Consider the following 23,307-nt stretch of genomic DNA (forward strand, 5'->3'; position numbering starts at 1 on the left):
CCAGCATCTTCTCTTTCATCCTAACAGTCCTGTCCCTACTCAGCAGCCAGAGTGATCCTTCTATAAATATAAATCAGGTCTTTTCAGTTCACTCAGTCATTCAACAAACATTTATTGAGCACCTACTGTGTCAGGCCCTGGTGTAGGCTCTGGGGATACACGTGGAATAAAACAAGTGAAAGTCTATTCTTGTGGAGGGAAGAAAGATAAGTAAACAGTAGTCTGTCAGATGTTGGTCAGTGCAAAGGAGAAAAATTAAGCAGAGAAATGGAGCAGGAAGTGCTGGCAAGGGTGGGTGGTGCAGGGGGTGTGGTGTGCAATCTCCAAGCAGGGTCAGGGAGAGTCTGGCTGAGAAGCTGAAGATCTGAAGATGTGAGGAAGTAAGCCACCTGGGTAACAGGGGTAAAAACAGTTCCAGCGCAGGGGCTTCCCTGGGTGTCCCGTGGTTAAAAGTCTGCACTCCAATGCAGGAGGCCTGGGTTCAACCCTTGGTCAGGGAACTCCACCCACATACCGCAACTAAGAGTTCACAAAGAGCAACTAAAGATCCCACATGTCACAGAGCAATTAAGTCCCTCATGAACTAAGTCACTTCAGCCATCTCCAACTCTGTGCAACCCCATGGACTATAGCCTGCTAGGCTCCTCTGTCCATAGGATTCTCCGGGCAAGAATACTCGAGTGGATTGCCATGCCCTCCTCCAGGGATCTTCCCAACCCAGAGACTGAACCCGCGTCTCCTGCCTTGGCAGGCACATTCTTCTACTGCTCCCTGGTGGTAGCTCAGACAGCCCTACTTCCCCAGGCATTGCAGCCCAACACCCTCATTCTTCACGGCATTCCTGAGTCTGTTAGTGGTGTTTTGGTTTGTTTGCTTTGGTTTTAAATGTATCTATCTTCTTGTTTTTGTTTGTCTTCTTCCCTAGAATATAAACCCTAGGGGACAGAGACATTCTGCCTGAGCACCAGCTTTGTAAAGTTGTCACAAATTCATGAAGGATGCCTGTATCCATGGGCGGGGCTGTTCTGGCGAGTTGTCCATCCTTGTCTCAGCACCTGCAAGGTAAGTGTTGTCCTCACTGTTTTATAAGGGGAGGAATTCCCCCCAGAGAGGTTATATTTGAACCTGCCCAAGGGCACACCCCTGGGCTTCCCTGATGGCTCAGAGAGGGTAAAGAATCTGTCTGCGATGCAGGAGACTCAGGTTTGATCCACGGGTCAGGAAGATCCTCTGGAGAAGGAAATGGCAACCCACTCCAGTATTCTTGCCTAGGAAATCCCAAGGACAGAGGAGCTTGGTGGGCTACAGTCCAGGGAATCATAAAGAGTAGGCCACGACTGAAGCACACACTTGCAACAAGGGCACACCCTGTAGGAAGCAGCAGAACCAGAGTCTGAATTTGGGCCTATGGGTTCCCGCCTTTGTGCTGCCCCTCCCAGGGCTTCCTGTTCCCCGGAGGGTTCAGTAGCCGAACTTGATGCTCAGGTGGGCAGGGGGCGGGGGTGGGGGCTGCGGAGGGGTGGTTCAGAGCCTGCTTGTTGAATGATCAAAGGTGAGGTCTGCATCCTAGAGGCCGCCTACAGGCATATTTGGAAGAACAACGTGTCTACCGCTCAGTCTTCGCGTACCCTAGTTAATGTCGAGGGTATACGTTCAGTTTAAAAGTCAACCTCAAACCTACCCCGATTCCCCTGCAGCTCCCACCCCCCGCCATCGCCCGCTTCTGTCCCTGCCCTGGCCCCGCCTGGCGGTCGCCTTCCCAGGCCCCCTCCCCGGTGAGTACAGGTGTCGTGGGACCTCCCCGAGGAGGACCCTGCTGGGGTGGCTGCGGTCGCCGGAAAGCGCGCGCACCTGGCTAGGGGCCCCTGACTTCCAGCCCCGAAACTGCCTGACCGCGCGTGCCCTGGGGCAAGCCCTTTCGCACACCCCGGCCCCGGGCCTCAGTTTCCCCATCGGGCGAGCTCGGTCCTGGCCGCTCCTAACAGGTGACACACCTGCTTCCGGGGCTCGATCCGGCCCCAGGCCCTGCGGGGTGCAAACCGGGCGCCCGCCCCCGCGGAGCCCCGGCGCCCGGCCCCCGGGGGCAGGGGGCGCGGGCAGAGGCGCTGGGACCCCAATCGCGGCGGTCGCCTCGCAGCGGGCCGGCTCCGAGGGGCGCCCGCAGGAGGGCGCGGCCGGCGCGGGGGGCGCGGAGGGCGGCGGCGGCGGCGGCGGCGGGGGGCGGAGACGCGGCTCGGCTTCCGCTCCCGCGCCTCCTCCCTCCTCCCCCGTCGTCCTGGCCCGCGGCGCCCGAGGGGGGAGGCGGCAGGCGCCCGGAGCCGCGCGAGGAGCCCGGCAGCCGCGCCATGGAGCCCGAGTGAGCGCGGTGCGGGCCCGTCCGGCTCCGGACAACATGGAGGCGGCGCCGCCCCGGTCTCCCGCTCCTCCGCCGCCGCCGCCGCTGCTGCTGCTGCTCGCGCTCTGCTGCAGCCTGGCCCCCGCCGCGGGTAGGTGGGCGCGGGCCGGGGGGACAATGGCCCGGGCGTCCGGGCGACTCGGTTGGCCCCGCGGCCAAGTGCGCCGCGCCGCAGCCGAAGCCACTTTGCAAGTTGGGGGCGAGTTGGAGCGCGCGCCGCGGGGCCCCGCCGCCCCCCGCCGCGCCCGCCGCCCGGGGGCCGCGCGCGGGCCCTTTGTCTCGCTCGCCCGGGCCCCTCCCGGGGACGCCGGGCCCCGTCCCGCGCGTCCCGGGCCGGCGAGCAGGGCGCGCGGGCGCCGCCAACCCCGCCAGGTGCGGCGCGGGCGGGTTCTCACCTGCCCGGGCCCCGGGGCGCGCTCGGAAGTGCGCTCGCCCGGAGCCGGCCGGGCGAGGCCGTGCGGGCACCGTGGGGACCCCGGCCCCGCGGGCAGGCACGGAGCGGGGACGTTCGGCCCGGAGGCAGGCCTGGCCTCCCTGCGTCGGGAACTCTTTTCCCGAGCTTGTTTCCGATGGCCGCGCGGCCGGCCTGCGAGCTCCAGGAACTGATTTAAGTCGCAGAGAAAGTTCTGAACCCCGCGCGGGGCGGCCTGGCCTGCGGCGCTGCCCCTTTCATCTGCGTCGCTGTCGGTTTCCCAGCGGACTCACACCTGCCAGGTGTGCCCGGTCGACTCGGAGCCCCCGTCTGGGCCGCTGGGGCCCCCAAATCGTGACACCCAGCGGGTGTCCACCCCCGGGGGGCCCGGCTGCGTGGGGCTGCCGCGCGGGGTGACGGGGTCCCAGCCTGCGGCGTGGGGGCCTCGGCTGTATACACACACCCTCTTTGGGAGATCAGAGCCTGGGGACCTTTCTCTCCAACTGTTGGTGTGTCCCAAGGGGTGGAGTTGAGGTCAGGAGGACTCAGGAAACGAAGCGCCTTGTGAAAAGCTACACATGTTCTTTTAATTTGGAGATTGCCATGTGGTTTTTGAAGCAAGCCTCTCTCGCTACCTAAACCATTCTCTTCAGACGTGAGTGTTTTGTTTTTCTGGAGTGTGGCTGGCCCAGTGGACCCCTGAGCGGGAGTCCTCTGCGCCCTGGGCTGCTCTTCTGCTGGTGGCAGTTGGGGGTGGGGGGCCTCGGGTCCCTTTGTCTGGGCCTCTTTAAGGCAAACAGCTGTCTCCCTGAATATTTCCAGCGAGGACACTGCAGGGAGGTGTCCTGGCCTGGCTCTGTGGTCACATTCCCGGGGCTGCGGCCCCTCCGCTGAGGTTTGGGGGGGCGAGAAGGGGTAATTCCTCAAGTCCTCTTGCCTCCTAGCCCCGATCCCCGGAGACCCCTGGCAGTTTCAGGCTGAATTCGCCTCTCTCAGGAGTCTGTTTACATTCTTGGCCCCGTCTGATACCAGCGAAAAAACAATGACAGTATCTGGGTAGTTCAGGCCGACACTGCTGCTTCTCTTTCCGGAAATGCCTGGATCACGGAGGCAAAAGGGTTTTTTTTTGGGGGGGGGGGGGAGATGTTTGTTTTAAAGGTGGGGTTTCTCTGCCGGCAGAGTAGCTTTTCACTGCGTTGCAGTTTCGGATTTCCTGGACCTTGGGGTGGTGATGTTGCTGGACTGGAGTGCCTGTCCTGCGGTTCGAGCCCCCAAGGAGAAGGATCACGTTTGTGGAGCTTGGTCGCGTAGGAGGCAAAAAATAGAGTTGATTATTTTAACATTAAGAAAGCATGTCAACACGAGGTTTTTAGAGCCCCGGCTAATGTGGTAGTCTGGTCCTAAAATGGAAGGAGAGGGAGGGAACTTTCTGCAGAAACTATTTTGACTGCTCTTGACATGTCATGTCCCTGATTTCTGTGTTAGATTTATGTCACAGCCCAGAGTGGAGCTGGTAAGTTGGTAGCTAATTATTTTTCCTGATTGCTTCCTGTTGCAATTTGAAGGGGTGAACCCAAGGAAATGCCTTTGTTGGAGTGATCCTGGAGCTGGGAGTGGTGGGCCTCAGCTTCACGGCTGGGGTCTCTCCCTTTTGGCCCCACTGCAGTGGCCCCAGGACCACCCCCGGAGGTGGGGTGGTCCTGCAGATGCTCACTGCCTGGCCCTCCGGTGAGCATCGAGTTAACTAAGTGCTGTGGGGAGTCCATGGAGAGTCCGCTGGCAGGACCCTCTGCTTCCCAAAGCGGGGGCCCACGTGCCTGTAACCCTCCCGTGCAGTTCCAAGAACTTACCCGGTCCAGCCTCACGCCCCAGCATTTGCTGTGGCCATCCCGTCGTATTTGGAACCCGTTTAATTTCAGCTGTGCTGTGTCGCTGCTCAGGCATTTAGCAGAATTTGCTCACGGGGTGGTGGTGGGGGCTGTAGTTAGGTGAGGACTTCCTGTCCTGCCGCGTGGGCTTGCCAAGGCTAAGGTCGGGGGCCCTGGGGGTCAGACCCCTTGGGTCTAGAGCAAGGGTCCCCAACCTCCGGGATCTAATACCTGTTAATCTGAGGTGGAGTTGATGCAATAATAATAATAGAAATAAAGTGCCCAGTAAATGTAAAGCATTTGAATCATCCCCAAACCATACCTTTCCCCCATCCCCCTGGTCTGTGGAAAGATTGTCTTCCATGCTATCCGTTTCTGGTACCAAAGAGGTTGTGGACCACTGGTCTAGAAGCTCCGTGGCTATTTGACTTTGGACAACTTACTTAGCTTCTGGGTATCCTGTGTCCTCACCTGGTTCCTCCCCCTGCTCAGGAGTGTAAAATACTGCCTGTGAAACCCTCTGCACGTCCCTGGCTGGGGGAGGAACTGTTGGTGGCAGAGCTGTGGTGCCTGTTGGGTAATAAGGTCCTTGATCTTTCTGGCCTGGAAGGTCTAGCAGCTCTTATCACACAGTCTGGATTTTCCTCCCGTGTGGGACCTTGAATGTCCCGTCCGCTGTCTGACTTGTTTTTCGCGGCAGCACTGGGTGAAGGGTATTGTGGTGACCTGGGCTGAGCCTTGATGGTGGGGGGCGCTCGGGCAGCTGACTCCACCTTTGTGTGTCTCAGTTTTCTCTTCTGTAAAATGGGCGTAACGGTACTTCCTCCTAGTAGGTCAGTGCGTTGACACATGCCTGGCACTTGTACCATCTCTCTTATTGACGCCGTTACTGTTGGTACCTGCTGGAGTGCTGGGGATGGGATGGGGTAGAATGGCGGAGGAGGCCTGGGCCTTTGCTGTCAGGGTGTCTGGTTGACAGGAAGGCAAACAGAAGCTGACTGTGCAGCTCTGGGGGAGGTGGGCTCCGTCCCAGGACCCTGTCCTCAGAGACCCGGTGGTCTCTGCTGCAAGAGGCCAGGTCACGCTGCAGAGTCTGGATGTGGTCCAGAAGGCACTGGAAGCTTCCGGAGACTTTAGTTGGGGGAGGGAGATAGGAAATGCAGGGGAAAGGTGTTGAATTGATCTTTTTTTTTTTCTCTTTTGTTAAACTGAGGTGAAAATCATGTCACATAAAACTAATCATTTTAAAGGAGACAATTCCGTGGTTCGTTCGCAGTGCTGTACAAGCACCCCTTCTGTCAAGATGCAAAACATTTCCCTGGGCCCAGAATAAAACCCTGCACCCTTTACACTTCCCACCCCCCTACCCCAGGTCTCTATGACATTGTCTGCTCTGGATACTTCATCCGCAGGGACTCTGGCTTCACGCTTAGCGGAATGCTTTCGCGGCGTGTGCACGTTGCAGCGCAGGACAGCGCTCTGCTCCTTGCACGGCTGGACAGGGCACATCTGCTCATCTGTCCACCCGCTGATGGGCTGACCTTGCGTGGGTGCGTCTCCCAGCAGGCACGGGCTCGGAGCCCATTGTCTCCGTGGGGTTTGTACAGCGGAGGCTGTTTAAAGCTGGCGTGGGGACATGACCACATTAGCTTCAGAGATGGGAGAGCCCTTGGTGAAGGGAGCTTGGCTGGGGGGCAAACTGAGGCCAGTGCTGGCCTCTGGTGGGGCGAGGGACTCTGGGAGGTGGACCTAGTGGACTTTATACTTCGATATCACAGAAGCCCTGGAAGGAGCTGGACATTTGCAGCTTACAAGGCCCCTGGGAGGGTCACACGCTCTCAGAATGGGGAGGCTCTGATGGGAGTGGGGGCTGCATCCAGCCCCTTCCTCTGCTGGGCCCGGGACATATTTGTGCAGGAAGCAGCGGGCTGTCCACCCTGTGGGCGCCCCGGGGACACTGCGGCTCAGAGTGCTGCTGATGTGGAGGCCAGTGGGGACAGCAGGGACCCAGAGAGCTGGCCCTGGGGCCCCTCTGCTGCTGTGGGCTGCTATCCGCTTTCTCTCAAGCTTGGGAAGTGGTTTGTTAGCTCTGGGGCTCAGTTTCCTCATCTGCAAAATGGGGAGGATGGCATGTGTTCTTTGAGGGTGCTGGTGGGGGTTCTACGAGGAGGAAGCCGCCTTCTAGACTGTCCGTCATGGGAAGGACACGGTGCGGGGGGAATCCCATTCCTTTTTGTTAAGCTGTTTTTGTTTTTGTTTTGTTTTTCATAGTGAAAACTTTTATATTTGGAATTAGCCAACTGGACTCAGTTTAGATGATCCCAATTTTGTCGGCAGCATCCAAAGCTTCATGGCCAGGAGCCAGCGGAACATAGGGCTTCTTCTCCCTATCAGGCCAGAATATTGACCTCAGCCATGTCACAGAGCTTCGCAGCCTGTTTAATATGGTGCTTGTTGGCATTGCCGTCCACAGCGAGTTCTGTTTTCTTCATGGCTGACTTGGTGGTAAGGGGGAATCTGATGATGGCACGGGTCAGGTTTGTTTCTCCTAGGGCCGCTCTTCTGAGGATAGCTGGGCTGCCTCCTGAGCCGCAGTGTTTTGGGCAGCCGGAAGTGGGTGACGTCCAGATGATCTTTTTTTGTGGCTGTGGACACCTTTCAACACCGCTTTCTTCGTCTTCAAAGCCTTTACTTTGGCTTCGGCTTTAGGAGGGGCAGGGGCTTCCTTCTTCGCCTTCGGCGACATCTTCATAAAAAAAAAAAAAAAAAACAACACAGTTAAAACCGAAATTTATTTATTTATTTGAGCTGCACTGGGTCATCTTTGCTGCATGGGCTTTTCTCTAGTTCTTGTGAGTAGGGGCCACTCTCGAGCTGCGGGGCAGGCTTCTCATTGAGGGGCCTCTCCTGCTGCAGAGCACAGGCTCTAGGGTGCTTGGGCTTCAGCAGTTGTGGCTCCCAGGCTCTAGAGCACAGGCTCAGTACTTGTGACACATGGGCTTAGTTTCTCCCAGGCCTGTGGGATCTTCCCGGATCAGGGATTGAACCTGTGTCTCCTGCACTGGCGGGCAGATTCCTTACCACTGAGCCACCAGGGAAGTCCCAGCCATTTCCTTCTAAAAGAGCCTGAGGGTCTGTCCCAAACACCCTCTTCCAGTGGAAGGCTGGAGAAGCGGGGAGATGACCAGCTGACCGCAGGCTCCACGTGGGGCTGGAACCTCAGGGTCTGATTGCATCGGTGCCCAGAGTTACGTGTCCGCTGTCCTCTGTCCCCTCCTCTTGGGATCTCTCCTGCCCAGCAACCCCTGGGAGGTTGTCATGGTGACGTCACCTCTGAACCATTTTGCAGGGGTGGGAGATACTGTACTTTCTGGGTATTTCTTATTTGCTTTCTTGGTTGATATCAGAGTCACTGGGGCTTCCCTGGTGGCTCAGCGGTTAAGAGTTTGCCTTCAATGCAGAGGATGTAGGTTTGATCCCTGCCATGGGAAGATCCCCTGGAAAAGGAAATGGCAACCCACTCCAGTATTCTTGCCTGAAAAAAAATCTCATGGACAGAATAGCCTGGTGGGCTATAGTCCATGGGGTCGCAAAGAGGTGGACATGACTTAGCGACTAAACAACGAAAACAATATTTAATTCATTGTAGAATTTTTTAGTACTTTCAGTTTGCCTGGTGTAGTTTTTCTAGTGGTTAAACTGAAGCAACAGTTAGAACTGGACATGGAACAACAGACTGGTTCCAAATTGGGAAAGGAGTATGTCAAGGCTGTATATTGTTCCCCTGCTTATTTAACTTACATGCAGAGTACATCATGAGAAATGCAGGGCTGGATGAAACACAAGCTAGAATCAAGATTGCCAGGAGAAATATCAATAACCTCAGATATGCAGATGACACCACCCTTATGGCAGAAAGTGAAGAGGAACTAAAGAGCCTCTTGATGAAAGTGAAAGAGGAGAGTGAAAAATGAAAAAACTGGCTTAAAACTCAGCATTCAAAAAACGAAATTATGGCATCCGGTCCCATCACTTCATGGCAAATAGATGGGAAACAATGTAAACAGTGACAGACTTTATTTTGGGGGGCTCCAAAATCACTCCAGATGGTGACCGCAGCCGTGAAATTAAAAGACACTTGCTCCTTGGAAGGAAGGCTCTTACAAACTTAGTGTATTAAAGGCCAGAGACATTACTTTGCTGACAAAGGTCCAGATAGTCAAAGCTATGGTTTTTCCAGTAGTCATGTATGGATATGAGAGTTGGACCATAAAAAAGGCTGAACACCGAAGAATTGATGCTTTTGAACTGTGGTGTTGGAGAAGACTTTTGGAATCCCTTGGACTGCAAGGAGATCAAACCAGTCAATCCTAAAGGAAATCAACCCTGAATATTCATTGGAAGGACAGATGCTGAAGTTCCAATATTTGGCCACTTGATGCAAAGAACTGACTTATTGGAAAAGACCCTGATGCTGGGAAAGATTGAAGGCAGGAGGAGAAGGGCATGACAGAGGATGAGATGGTTGGATGGCATCACCGACTCAATGGACATGAGTTTGAGCAAGCTCTGGGAAGCCTGGCACGCTGCAGTCCATGGGGTTACAAAGAGTTGGACACGACTGAGCGACTGAAGAGAACTGAACCTCTCTTCGGCTCTGCTGTGTCTGTGACCTTGCCTTTCTGGTATCTCTTTTTTTGTGGAATAATATGGTATTTGCCCTTTATGGGCTTATTTTAATGCCTTGCCTTTCTGCTCACCTGTTGATGGACACGTGGGGCTGTCTTCAGCTTCGGCTGTTGTGGAGACTGCTGCTGCGAATGTGGGTGTGCGCGGATCTGTAGGTGCACGGATCCTGCTTTCACTTTGGGGGGATTTACCCAGAAAAGTGAAATTGCTGGATCATATGGCCACTCTGTATTTAATTTTTGAGGAACCCTGAAGCCCTCTTCCATAGCAGCTGCACCATTTTACATCCTCCCCCAGCAGTGTACAAGGGTTCCAGCCTCTCCCCATCCTGGCCAGCGCTGGTTAGGGCTGACACTCTGTCTGGGCCCCACCAGCCTGGCAGGTGTGAAGTGGTTCCCCGCTGCGGTTTTGACTTGCGTTTTCCTGGTGGTTAATGATGTTGAACATCTTCATACATGCTTGTTGGCCACTTTCTATTACAAATGTGTTTATATTAAAATACATGAATATATTATACATGAATATGTATATACATGTATATACATACATGAATATGTAAAACTTAAACATGTAACGGTGTGGTTCCTCTTTCTGTGAAAACCAGTGTCCTTGATGGCCTGTTTTCTCCCCTCAGAGGTGACCATACCCCCAACACCTCGTTGAATGTGTTGTTTCGTTTCGAACATGTACTCATTTTTTACATAAATCCTCTCATCCTATAATCTTCTCTTTTTCATTTGCTGTTGTGTCACTAACATTTTCTGTATCTTTACTTTGAGATTTTCAGTCTTTTTTAAAAGCTAAGTGGTATTTCCTAGTGTGTAGTGTAGTACGTAGTCGCTCAGTCGTGTCCGACTCTTTGAGACCGCATGGACTGCAGCCCACCAGGCTCCTCTGTCCGTAGGGATTCTCCAGGCAAGAACACTGGAGTGGTTTGCCATGCTTTCCTCCAGGGGATCGAACCCAGGTCTCCCGCATTGCAGGAGGATTCTTTTCCATCTGAGCCACCAGAGAAGCCCATTTCCTAGTATGTGGACAGCATGTTTCATGGCTTTTACCCAGTGGAGGAACATTTAGGTTTTTCTAGGCTTCATTACTATTACAGGTCATGACACAGCGAATAACACTGCATATGTACCTGTGCACCTGTATAAGCTATTTTGTACGGTTCCTTCCTCATCAAAGAGTAGATCCATTTATACAATTTTAAAGATACTGACAAATTCCTCCAAAAAGGCTGTACCAGTTTCTACCCTATCAGGCATCTCTGAGGGTACACACTTCCTCTCTCCTCTCTGTTGCTAGAAATTACCAGCTTCTATTTTTTTTAAATCAATTTGGTTAAAAATTATAACACACTTTGATTTGTTATATCTCCTGGAGTTTGGTCAAAGTCATGTCCACTGAGTTGGTGATGCCAACCAACCACCTCATTCTGTGTCACCCACTTCTCTTGCCCTCAGTCTTTCCCAGCATCAGAGCCTTTTCCAATGAGTCGGCTCTTCACATCAGGTGGCCAAAGTATTGGAACTTCAGCTTCAGCATCAGTCCTTCCAATGATTCAATGTTCCAGTGTTCAGGACTGATTTCCTTTAGAATTGACTGATTTGATCTCCTTGCAGTCCAAGGGACTCTCAAGAGTCTTCTCCAGCACCAGAATTTGAAAGCATCAGTTTTTTGGTGCTCAGTCTTCTCTATGGTCCAACCCTCACATCCGTACGTGACTACTGGAAAGACCATAGCTTTGGCTATAGGGACCTTTGTCAGCAAAGTGACGTCTTTGCTTTTTAATATGCTGTCTAGGTTTGTCATAGCTTTCCTTCAAAGGAGCAGGCGTCTTTTAATCTCATGGCTGCATTCACCATCCAAAGTGATTTTGGAGCCAAAGAAAAGAAAACCTGTCACTGCTTCCACTTTTTTCCCCATCTCTTTCCCATGAAGTGATGCCATGATCTTAATTTTTTGAGTGTTGAATTTTAAGCCAGCTTTCTCACTCTTCTCTTTCACCCTCATCAAGAGGCTCTTTAGTTTCTCTTGATTTGTAGGAACTCTACTGATTTGTGGGCTTCCCTTGTGGCTCAGCTAGTAAAGAATCTGCCTGCAATGCGGGAGACCAGGGTTCGATCCCTGGATTAGGAAGATCTCCTGGAGAAGGGAAAGGCTACCCACTCCAGTATTCTGGCCTGGAGAATTCCATGGGCGGTATAGTCCATGGGGTCACAGAGAGTTGGACACGGCTGAGCGACTTTCACTTTCACTGCTGATTTGTAGGAGCTCTCTTTATTTGGTATGGACATGAATTCATTAATGTATTTGCTCCAGATTTTTCTTCTGGTCTGTAGCTAGTCCTTCTTGTTTTTAGTGGTTTATTATTCCAGAAACATCAGAAAGTTCCATGTAGTGAAACACAATCTGTTCTCTGATGGATTCTGGGTCCCATGCCTTGTTTCTCTATCCCTAGATGATAAATGCATCTTCCTTTATTTTCTTCCAGGACTGTTATTATTTTGTTGTTTTATATTCAGACGTTATTCTTATTTCTTTATGTGTGTGTGGTTATGGTTTTGGGGATATATGGTATGAGGCAGGGGTCTGACTTGTCCACCCCTGCCCCCCAGTAAGGGGACAGGGAGTGAATGGTGTGGCTTATCTAACCCTAAGCCTCATTCATGTAAAATGCCATTTTTTCACCTACAGTGTTCTCAGGTGCTTGCCTCCTCATTCTGGAACCTTCCCTCCTCTCTTGACCCGCCGGTGTCTTTCTGTACCAGCCTGCTGCTGTTTTTAATCTCTGCAGCATCATTGTATATTTTGAGATCGATTGTGAAATTACCCTTCCAGTTCCTTTTGAGAAATTGTGTTGACTCTTCTTGTGCGTTTACTCTTTAGGAATAAGCTTCACAGTCAGCCTATGAGATTTTGTCGTTTGCTCTCTTGATCTGGGGACAGCAACTGGTGACATGTGATGGGTGTCGGAGGGCTGGGCTTTAGATGTGGCCTCCGGCAAGCAGTCTGGTCTCCGGCTGTGGCCAGAGATGCGTGTGTGGCCACGATGGAGCTGGTCTTCGCATTTTGGGTTCCCGTTAGCACGTGGAGCGCTTCAGAGGCGTTGTGTCTGCTGGACGGCCTCGCCCACTCCTGCTGCCCGCCTCCCGCCTGCGTCCGCTGGGGACACACGCTCTGGTGCAACTAACTCCAGTGCCAGCCTGGAGGCAAATATAATTACCTCTTAAATGATTGCTCTCCTGCCCTCGCTCATTCCAGAACAAAATGTGAGCAACTTTAATTTCTTCCCTGGGCTGCACCCCTCTATTAACCCAGATGGGGAGGCGGTACCCGCCTAGCAGAACTCTCAGGAAATTGCTCAATGGGCATTAAAGGCCGCCTGAGTGTGTGGCCCCGGCTCAGACACGTGAGCGCGGGGGCCTGGGGCCTTCCAGATCCGCCTCTTGTGGGCAGCTGCCACCCTGGACTCCGCCCTAGAATGAGCAGGCGTCGTCCTCGATGGGAGCGAGGGGATGCCTTCCCCACAAGCTGGTTGATGAGCAAGGTGTGTTCTTGAGCTAGCATTCACTGGGGAAGGCCATGGCTCTGAATTTTCCCCAGAGTGAGCTTGGTTCCCCAAAGAAGACTGGATGTGGGACTGGGGTGTGGTGGTGCCATCTCAGCCGCCTGCCCTGATTCCTCTGTACTCAGACTGGAAGTGGGGGGCACTTTGGTGCCCGTTCTTCCTCTCCTCTGTGGATGTGGTCTGTCTCCCTTCCTTCCCGAACCCAGGCTCCCGGCTCTGAGGCCTCCCCCCTGGGCCCTCACAGGGCCCCACAGAAGATGAGATTCCGGGTAGAGGATTACATCAGCTTCTAGTTGTTGCTCAGTCCCTAGGTTGTATCTGACTCTTTGTGACTCCTTGGACTGGAGCCCGCCAGGCTTCTCTGTCCATGGGATTGTCCAGGCAAGAATACTGCAGTGGGTTGCAGTATTTCCTCCTTCAGGGGATCTTCCTGACCCAAAGATCGGAGCTGCATCCCTTGGCTTGGCAGGCGGATTCTCGTGTCACCTGGGAAGCCTCGCTTCTAGTTGGTCTCAGCTTTCCAGAACCTTCCCCTTGCCCATTTATCTTTCATTCTGGCCAGATTCATTTTTCTGAAGCTAGTTTCATTACGTCCTCCCCCTTTTAAGAAAATGTACACTGGTTTCTGGGTGTCCAGAGTTGAAACGTTTTGGCCTGGCGTTCCACGCTGCCTCTGAGCTGGCGTTATTCTCTGCGCTCCAAGGTGAGCGCTTCTCCAGGCAGATCCCTCTCCTCCGAGTCCATGGTCTCCTTTGAGACCTCCCATGGGCCACCCAGTCTGAGGGCCTGGGGGCAGATGTCTCCATCCCCTCCTGCTGCCTCTGGCCTGGTGTCTGGTGGGCAGAGGCCCTGAGGATGCCTGAGGCCTCGTCTGCCTGGGGAGTGGCTCTTCCCCATCCTTACTCCCTCTGGCCCCTAGATCTACTGTGTCGTGAACTCCTGCCTGCATCCCAGACTCCTCCCTGATGTGTTTCCCGGGTTGTAGAGCACCTGTCCCGCTGCATCACAGAAGGCTTCTGGGGCCAAGTGTGGGACCCCGCTCCCCTACTTAGAACCCGTATTTCTTTTTTAAAGATTTTCTTGACCATTTTTAAAGTCTCCTGAATCTGTTACAATATTGCTTCTGTTTTATGTTTTGTTTTTTGGCCATGAGGTCTGGGGGACCCTAACCCTGACCAGGGATTGAACCCATACCCCCTTAATGGAAGGTGAATCTTAACCACTGGACTGCTAGGGAAGTCCTAGAACCCATATTTCTGAGGTCTGTGTTCTAAGATGAAAAGTGAAAGTGTTAGTCATTCAGTCATGTCCAACTCGGCAACCCCATGGACTGTAGCCTGCCAGGCTCCTCCAGGCAAAAGTACTGGAGTCGGTAGTCATTCCTTCTCCAGGGAATCTTCCTGACCTATGGATCAAACCCAGATCTCCTATACTGCAGGCAGATTTTTTTTACCGTTTGAGCTGCCTGGGATTCTAAGATGGCCTGCTATAAATAAAGCTGGCCTTTGTTTCACTTCAAGAAACCCAGCGAATCTCAGACGTACTTGCCTGTGACGTCTTGGGTCCAGATAACACCTCCCCACCTCTTGGAAATCAACCTTGAACGTTCATTAGAAGGATTGGTGCTGAAACTGAAGCTCCAATACTTTGGCCACCTGATGTGAAGAGCTGGCTCATTGAAAGAGACCCTCATGCTGGGAAAGATTGAAGGCAGGAGGAGAAGGGCATGACAGAGGATGAGATGGTTGGATGGCATCACCAACTCAATGGACAGGAGTTTGAGCAAGCTCCCGAAGTTAGTGATGGACGGGAAAGCCTGGCGTGCTGTGGTCCATGGGATCGCAAAGAGGCAGACATAACCGAGCGACTGAAAGACACCTTCCACAGCCCAGACCGAGACATCACGGGGGGCCTGACACCTGCATTTTTCGTTCGTAGTTTATATCATCTTTCAAAGTAGTGTAGAACATTTTCAATCATGCAAAAATAGTGGGGAATGGTGGGAGAACGATTTTTATGCTAAAAAAGAAAGCTTGTGTGCTTTCGAGTGACAGCTGCAGAATAGGAAGCTGAGTGCCAGATACAGTTAGTGAGTTTTCAGGAGTTGAAGCATTAAGAGAGCATTGTCCCTTTAAGGTTGCCCCCTTGAGAGATATTTTAGTTCTTTTCGCAGTTGTATCACTTGTTAAAATTGAATCTTGTAGCGCTTGTTAAAATTGAAAAATTTCTTAACTAAAAATAAGACTTTTAGGGACATCCCTGGTGGTCCAGTGGTCAAGATTTCGCCTTTAGATGCCGGGGGTGTGGGTTTGATCCCTGGTCGGAGAGCTAAGATCCCACGTGCCTCACGACCAAAATGCAAAACATAAAACAGAAGCGATATTATAACAAATTCAATAAGGACTTTAAAAATGGTCAACATCCAAAAAAATAAAAAGAATCAGACTGTTTGTCTTTTCTATATTTAAGCAAGTTTGTGGTGTTGGAGACTTTCTGATTAGGTATATTTATCTCTATCTCGTTTTATTTAGTGTCCATTCAAAGCATTGGAATAAGTTAAATGAATTTTTAATGAAGAGTTGCCTCCTTGGACGTCTGAAGCTTGTTCTGGTCGCATTGGCACTGCCCGGCGTCCGCGTGAGTTTGCTTGGTACCGTTTGATTCCTGGGCTTGTGCTGTGTCGTGGGCAAGCGGGCGGTGCCTGGCTCCCGAGCCTGGCCGCGGTGGGCTTGCCACTTCTGCCTTCTTTAAGAGACTCACCACTCTGCCCGTGGCCACCGCAGCCCGGATCCTTGCCTGGCTCTCTGCTGAGGCTCTGAGGCTGCCCAGAACCCACGAGCTGCTGACTGCCTGCTCAGGGTGCCCCAGAGGAGGAGTGGCCTGTGCTGGCTTTTACCATGTTGCCTGTGTTGGCAGAGTTTTCTCCAGCTGGAGTGTCGGCTCACAGGGCTGAGGTGCTGGCTCTCTGCCGAGGGGTGCCCAGTTCAGGGGACCCGGGCATGACCCCCCTGCCTGGAGAGCACAGTCCTGGTTCCCTTGGTGCAGGCAGTGGTCTGCCCTCGGGGCGGCCCATCCCCACCTCCTTCGAGCAGTGAGTGGTTCTCGATGTACGGAGAACACTTAGCACCAAATAGCATTTCCATCCTTTTGGCTACTAGGTCTAGTTTTTTAAAAAAAATCTTCCCTCTTTTGAAAGATTTTATCCTTCCAGGGAGAGTACATTTGTTAAGTAGTAATCTTTTCTGCTTATTGATCCCAGACGTGCACAGTGGCCAGGCCGGGCTTGCGGGGTTTCCATCAGTCCCTCACCAGGGAGTTGCCATTTGGCTTCTCAGCCATGAAAGTGCCTCTCGAGGCCAGCACACCATGTGGCCCCTTGGGCTGTGGAGCCAGGCTGGGAATGAACTGATTTGGAGGAGGACGTGGGGTCGGTTCCAGGATCCAAGCAGATCTGGCCTCAAGGTAGGCACTGGGCTTCAGGCAGCCCCCTTGCTCTGCTCTGTCCGTGAGGTTCCAGGAAAACCGGTTCAGAGCACCCACCAGGTGCCTTTCTCCTGCTGGGCTCCTGTGACCCTCCCTGCAGGGCCCGAGTCTTAACATCATGTTTATCTAGGTATCCAGTGCCCCGCCCTGCCAGGGTGGAAGATGGCTGAAGGGGGGACCCCACCCCACACTCTGCCCTCCAGCCTTGGATGCCTAAAGGATTGTGTTAGGGACTTTGGACCTGTGAGGGGGCAGTTTTCCAGACTCTCTGGGCATTTAGTCCCCAGTCTGATCTTCCATCATGAGGGTTAAGGTCTCTGGATGGCAGGGATCTCAAGGGATGTTGTGTTTTCAGTGGGGAACTGGTGAGGTTTAGGGTTTTTCCGGGTTTCCCTAGCTGGTGTTAGCAGCGCAGGGTGGCGACAGGGTGGGGGTGTCCAGTTAGGAACGCGTTCTGATCGTGACGTGTGAGGTCCTGTGGTATCAAGGGACACATTCGGTACTAGTGTCCCTTGCCTCCCCTTTGTAGGGGTGAAGAGGACAGGTGGACCTCTCTTTCTGCTTGCCTGCCCACAGGACCTAAGGCCAGCTTGGTCCCCAGTGGACACTTCGGGTGGTCACCCTGGCATGGTGTGTGGTCCCCTCCAGCAGCCGTGTCCAGTGCTGGCCTCTGAGCAGACCTGCTATCTGGGACACCCTGAGTGCCCGGCCTCCTTCCCTGTCACCACCCGCCCTGGTTTGCTGGGAACAGCTGAGGGGGCGGCTGGCGGAATCCCAGCTGTGATCCTGGGGGCCCTGGCCTGGGGGCTGCCCACCCAGCCTCCCCGGCCTGGAATCCCAGGGCACATTGGGCCCCGCCCACCTGTTCCGGCTCACATTTCTGGCTCCACTCCCGGCTCTGCAGCCTCCGACAAGCGAGCTAACTCCTCTGGCCTCAGTTTCCCCACCGTCTGAGGTGGGTGTGTGTGATTGTAGGGCGCCCACATAGACACGCCCGAGGATGCACAGAGGTGAGGCTGTAAAGTGCTTAGCGCGGGCCAACTCCTGTGAGCCCTCGGTAATTATTAGTTATTAGGGTTATTATGGCAGTCATAATTGTGGTTCTCCAGGGAGAGGACCCTCAGGGGCTTCTGGGATCGGGTTCAACTCCAGCTGAAAAGGTGGCGTGGTGGGAACCACCTCGGTCCATCTCTGATGAGAAGGCGAGTGTCGGAGTTGCGTTAGATTGCCCCAAGCTGCCTGATTACTATAGTTGTGGACTTCCGTCCTCGGTGAGGTCAAGACGGCACTTATACTGTAGCTGGAAGCCCGCCGCGGTGGGCTGCGGGAACCCTGGGGCTGGGGGCAAAGGTGCAGGTGTCTGAGGGCAGGGTCCCTTCTGGGACCTCTGTGAGAGGCGTGGCCGGGAAGGCGTGGCCTGGAGGGCGTGGCCAGGGGTGCTCTGCCCTGTCTTATTTGCTCAACCCCAGCCCCTCCCTCCTCAGAGGCCATAGTCCTGCCGGCCTAGCAGACTCGCAGGGCCTCCTTTCTGGTTGGCTGACTACGCCCCGCTCCAGTCACCTCCACCCCCACCCCAGTCCCTCCAGCCCCCATCATCGCTGGCTTGCCCGCCTCCCCCCCACCCGCCTGCTCCTACCCCCGCGCTGAAGGCCGACGAGGGAGCCCAGGTGCCCGCTCTTTGCCCTCTCCGAGACCGCAGTCCCTTCTCCACGTGGCTTCCCGCTCAGCGCCTGGAGGGTGGAGCCCCCCGCCCCTCCTCTGCAGCCCTGAGTTCCTGGGCCCCCCTCATACCTGCTCAGGTGGGACGGGCCTCGGCTCCAGGCTGGAGGCTCCGGGGCTCTCCTGACCCTGCTGTCGCCTCCTCTAGCCTCTGGCAGGGGCCCAGAACCACGCCCCCCCGGAGCCGCTTGAACACCGGCAGACAGGGGCACCGAGCTGAGGGCTGTGAAGGGCCTTCCATCCCGTGCCTGCTGCCCCGGGGGTGCCACCTGGACCCCGTCTTCCACGGTCACTGATGCGGCTCAGAGTGGGGACTTGAGTTTATGGGGTGTCCCAGTGAGGGGACACGCCCCTCCCTCCGCCCCCAGACTCAAGGCTCCATCATGCAGGTTACATGTAACTCCACGCTTAGAACACCTGAGCACCGTCCCCCCACCCCCCCACTAGAGCCCACACGGTCCTTGTGAGGAGAGCCCCTGCCCCGGGGCATGGGTTTTTGGACTCTTAGGTGGTCGAGTGGCTGAAGCTCATGGTTTGTCCCGTCCTACAGATGGTACACAGGGTCAGTTACCTTCCCTGTCCACGCTGGCAAGTGGGGGGCCCAGGGTGGGAGCCCCAGAGATGAGCAGGAGGGTCTGCTGACCTAGCACCCTGGCCAGTGAACCCTTCACCCCCACCTGGAGCAGCATGCTGCTTCCTGGGCTCTTTCTGCCTGAGAAGGAACAACAGGGAGCATCAGGCTGATGTATGCATCTTTGCTGCCCGAGGACAGAGGGGTTGTCCTGAAATGCTGAGGACAGAGTTGTCCTGAAATGCTCGAGGGAACCTGGTCAGAGGCCAAGGGTCATGGCAGTGCCTTGGGGGTGGCAGCTGCCTCGGTGTCCAGCCCTTTTGCAGAGAGATCCCGGGTCATTCGATTGCCCTGTTACGTAAAATGAATGGATTTCAGGTGTGGCAAGAAACTCAGCTCTTTGATCTCTCATCATTGGCCGAGTGGGACTTTGGTACCCTTGTGCCTCAGTCTCCTTGACCATAAAATGGGGTTTCAGCAGCTCCACTTCCTTTGAGGACCAAGGGACATCAGGTACTTGGAGCACTGGAGTGCTGCAACTCGGGAAAAGTGGTCAGACGTGGGGAAGCGGGAGGCCTCCAGGCATGTGAGTGAGGGAGGGGGCTGGGGAGGGAAGGAGTGGGGGGTTTCCTCCAGGTTTTCTCTCTGGTGAAACCTGCTCCACGTCTCTGTACCTGTCTGCAGGCTCCCCCAGCATGCTAGGGCCCTGCAAAGCCCTAACTGTGGGCATCTCCACGTTTATATGAACCGGCAGCCCCAACGCTCAGCTTAGTTCACAAGAGAATCATTGCTGATCCTCAGCACTGCACCCCAAACTAACATAAACATTTGGAATTGAGAGCTGCCAGCTCCTCAAAGAATGTCAGCGTCCTGAAAGGCTTCAGCCGGGAGCAGGGGGCAAGAGTTTTCTTTTATTCAAGTTTTCTTTTATCTGATGGTTTTCGTCCATCCCCCTCTCTCCGCAGGACAGAGGTGTCTTGAACCCGAGGTCTTTGTTTTGACTCTTGGGGCAGCCTCTGGGCCTTGGCACCCAGGTGGCTATTTTTTTTTTCAGGAGCATTGGAAAACAGAACCTCCATATTTTGCCCCATAAAAAGGAGATTTTGTAGAGTGATGGTCAATTTGGCACATCATTATTATTATTATTTTTTTTCTGCAACACTTAAAGAGAAGAAAAGCTGGTACAAAGGTATGTTTGTTTCTGAAGTGAGTTTCCTTTCCCAGATGTTCTTCTCTGCCAATTCCAAAATGCATTCTGAGCTCAGCTCTCCGGTTTCCTCTCTGCGGGGCAGAACAATGAGGTCTCTGTAACCACACGGGGAACAGGCCGCCTTCCTTGCCAGTGGGCATGGGGGGAGGTGGGACCGTCCCACCTTCCCCCACCTCGGTGGAAACGACCAGTCCGTGCCAACCTGGTGAGAGGCCCTGGCTGCCTGTCGAGGGCCTGGTGGTCTGCTTGCCCGTGGGGGTGATCTGAGGGCTGTGACTTAGAGGCACTGCAGGCTGCACCTTCGTCCCCAGTCCTTGAGTTTGCTGCGTGGCCTTGTGCTAAATTCTTGGGTCTGCATAGCATTTGTGGACCTGGGGCTCGGTACTGTCTCTGTTACCAGGAGTTGATCTGGCCCCTTTCCTCTTATTTTTTGTCTTTATTGCATCAAATACCGGCCCCACGCCGAGGGCAGATCTCCAGACACAGTGCAGATGCAGAGTTTGCTGGAGAGCCAGGTAGAACGAGGTGGGCATAACCAGAGCCCAGTCACTTCGTTACTTGACACACGGGGTGTATGGGAGCTGTGATGCGCACACACACACATATGCACACACACACAGTACCCTTAGAAGTGCTTCCTTGATTGATTTCCAAGGACAGCTAAGAGACCCTGAAAACTTGCACTTAGGGCTGGTCAGATACTGGTCTCCATTAAGAGCAATCTCTATGGGATCACTTTATTTGAAGTGTGCATTTAATGAAAATCTTTATTTTTTTGACCACTGCATCCTGCCTTAAAACACCAAAGATAGAGATCTCTAGACATAATAGATAAAAATAGCTCACATTTATGCACATTTACAGCGGACCAGGCAGGTTCTAAGAGATGTTCACTGATTGACTCATTGAATCCTTCGGCCTCTCAGGTGGCTGGGTACCATCCGACCCCATCCTACGGGCAAGGAAGCTGAGGAGAAGAGAGAGCTTAGGAACTCTCAGGGTCAGGCAGGCACTACACCCGGCTGACAGATGGTACCCCAGTGCCTGCCTCTTAATTGCTATTTGAACTGCAAAAGTATTTTCTTTCCATCTAAAAGGAATCGGCTGAAAAGCCCCCAGTGCATTTAAGTAAGTGTGGTGCTGAGTCCTCTGCCCAGACCTCCCTGTCCTCATTTACCAGGCAAGGAAACTGAGGCGTGCAGCGGGCACTGCCCTGGGAATCCCTCTCTGGGGGGAGCCTCACTTTCTGTACAAACCAGGGGGCCTCCTGATGCGTTCAGGTTGGGGCCTTGGGACTTTGGGCGAAAGCCATGGGCTTGCCTTCCCCCAGAATGGGCAGAGTCCGTCCCCATCCAAGGACCTGTGTCTCCCATCTTTGCCGTGACCTTGGGCCACTTCCGGGAGCCTGGCAGGCCCGGAGCCGAGGAACCAAAATGGTATGTAATCAGAATGCTATATTTTGTCGAAAATAAGAATGTTAGTAATGGGCTGGTTTCTGGCAAGTCAAACTGGGACTCTGAAATACATATTTTTCCTGTTCTGCCCTAAACCTTCTAATTAGTGAAAACGCACATTGGCAGACATAAATCAAATGTCATATCCCCTAAAAACTTGTCCTTGGTATCACTGACTGGGTAACCTTCTACAGCTGCTAAATTAGGGCTTCCAGAGGGGAGTGCGTGTGTGGGTGAGTGTGCGGGTTTGTGTGTGTGGGTGTGGGGCTGTGTGTGTGTGTGTGTGTGTGTGGTGTGTGTGTGTGGGGTGTGTGTATGTGGGGGTGGCTGTGGGGGGATGTGTTTGTGTGTGTGTGGGGGGCGTGTGCGTAGGGGGGATGTGTTTGGGTGTATGTGGGGGGTGTGTATGTGGGGGTGTGTGGGTATGGGGGGGTGGCTGGGGGGGATGTGTTTGGGTGTGTGTATGTGGGGTGTGTGTGTGGGGGGGCTGTGTGTAGGGTGTGTGTGGGGTGGTGTGTGTGTGGTGTGGGGGTGTCTGTGTGGTGTGTGTGTGGTGTGTGTGTGTGTGTCTCTGTGTGTATATGTCTGTGTGTGGTGGGTGTGTGTGGTGTGTGTGTGTGTCTGTGTCTCTGTGTGTATATGTCTGTGTGTGGTGGGTGTGTGTGGTGTGTGTGTGTGTATGTGTGGTGGGTGTGTGTGTGGTGTGTGTGTGTGTCTGTGTGTGGTGTCTGCGTGTGTGTGGTGTGTGTGTCTGTGTGTGTGTCTGAGTGTGGCGTATGTATGTGTGGTATGTGTCTGTGTGTGTCTCTGTGTGTATGTCTGTGTGGTGTGTGTCTGTGTGTGTGTCTCTGTGTCTGTGTGTGGTGTGTGTGTGTGTGTCTGTGTGTGTGTGTGGTGTGTGTCTGTGTGGTATGTGTGTGTGTGTCTGTGTGGTGTGTGTGTCTGTATGTGTGTCTGTGTGTGTGTGTCTGTGTGTGTCTGTATGTGTGTCTGTGTGTGTGTGTCTGTGTGGTATGTGTGTGTGGTGTGTGTCTGTGTCTGTGTGTGGTGTGGGGGTGTGTGTGGGCGCAGGAGGCAGGGAGGGACAGAGGTGCCCGTGGTGAGCCCCATCTGCATGTTTCCTTCCCCCGGCTCTGCTTCCAGCACCCCCGCACCCCCCACCAGCCTGTCAGCACCTGCCCAGCCTCTGTGGTGGAATATATTTGCCCAATTAAAATGTAATTATGGGGGGACTTCCCCGGTGGTCCAATGGCTAAGGCTCTGTGCTCCCAGTGCAGGGGTCCCAGGTTCGAGCCCTGGTCAGGGAACTAGATCCCACAGGCCGCAACTAAAGATCGCTGGTGCCGCAGTGAAGATTGAAGACCCTGTATGCAGCAGCTAAGACCTGGCGCAGCCAAATAATCAAATAAAAGGAAATCTATTTTTTAAAGCTGTAGATAAGATCGCTCCTGTCTCAGCAGGGGGCCCTGAGGGTAAATGGGGCAAAGGTAGGGGGTGGGGAGCCCACAGCAGGTGCTTCTTCCTCTGCCCAGCCTGCTGGGGTCTGCGGCACCCCCTGCCCCTCACTCCCGTGGTGTGGCACTCCCCTGCCTCCTGCCCCCGTGGGTGTTGGGCTGGGGGCTGAGCACTCGTGGTCATCACCGCAAGGTGCGGGACTTGAGGACAAGCTGATGTCATCCCTGGGAGTGATCCTGGGCTGGGTGGGAATTGGGGCCACACGATCATTCCTGGAAGGGTTCCAAGTCACTTGGCTCAGGGTCCCGACCCTCAAAGGGGCCCTTGGGGGTGATGGGCTGCCTTGACGGACATCCAGGAGTCCCTCTGCAGGCAGCGGGCCTGGGTCAAGGCCTGGCCCTTTGTTTGTCCCCCGGGCCTTCCAGAACCTTCCAAGCCCAGGCTCTTTACGAAACAGAGGTTCAGTTCTGTCCTTGGCAC

At 54.1% G+C, this 23,307-nt stretch overlaps 2 protein-coding genes across 4 annotated transcripts in view; one reads left to right on the forward strand and one right to left on the reverse strand.

Moving 5' to 3' along the window:
* Positions 1 to 641: 641 nt before the first annotated feature.
* On the reverse strand, positions 642 to 2,371 carry LOC112585233 (atherin). The gene is made up of 2 exons (XM_025286833.2): positions 1,995 to 2,371; positions 642 to 1,055 (listed from the first exon to the last, which is right to left on the reverse strand). The coding sequence occupies exons 1-2, from the start codon at positions 2,345 to 2,347 to the stop codon at positions 1,049 to 1,051; spliced, it is 360 nt and encodes a 119-aa protein (XP_025142618.1). The 5' UTR covers positions 2,348 to 2,371; the 3' UTR covers positions 642 to 1,048.
* LRP5 (LDL receptor related protein 5) overlaps positions 2,278 to 23,307 on the forward strand; it is a 123,100-nt gene continuing 102,070 nt past the window's right edge. For 2 of the 3 annotated variants that reach the window (XM_025286830.3, XM_025286831.3), the window contains exon 1: positions 2,363 to 2,486. In XM_025286830.3, coding sequence (XP_025142615.3) covers positions 2,393 to 2,486 — 94 coding nt within the window. In that variant the 5' untranslated portion in view covers positions 2,363 to 2,392. Of the gene's footprint in view, positions 2,487 to 23,307 lie in introns of all 3 variants that reach the window. The other variant, XM_025286832.3, reaches the window with a different exon arrangement.

This window comes from Bubalus bubalis, chromosome 5 (assembly GCF_019923935.1).
Source record: "Bubalus bubalis isolate 160015118507 breed Murrah chromosome 5, NDDB_SH_1, whole genome shotgun sequence".
NCBI classification, from domain to species: domain Eukaryota; kingdom Metazoa; phylum Chordata; class Mammalia; order Artiodactyla; family Bovidae; genus Bubalus; species Bubalus bubalis.

What these genes read in the sequence shown, in the direction of transcription:
- LOC112585233 (XM_025286833.2), bottom strand. Translation starts at nt 2,347, where the DNA reads ATGGCGCGGCTGCCGGGCTCCTCGCGCGGCTCCGGGCGCCTGCCGCCT.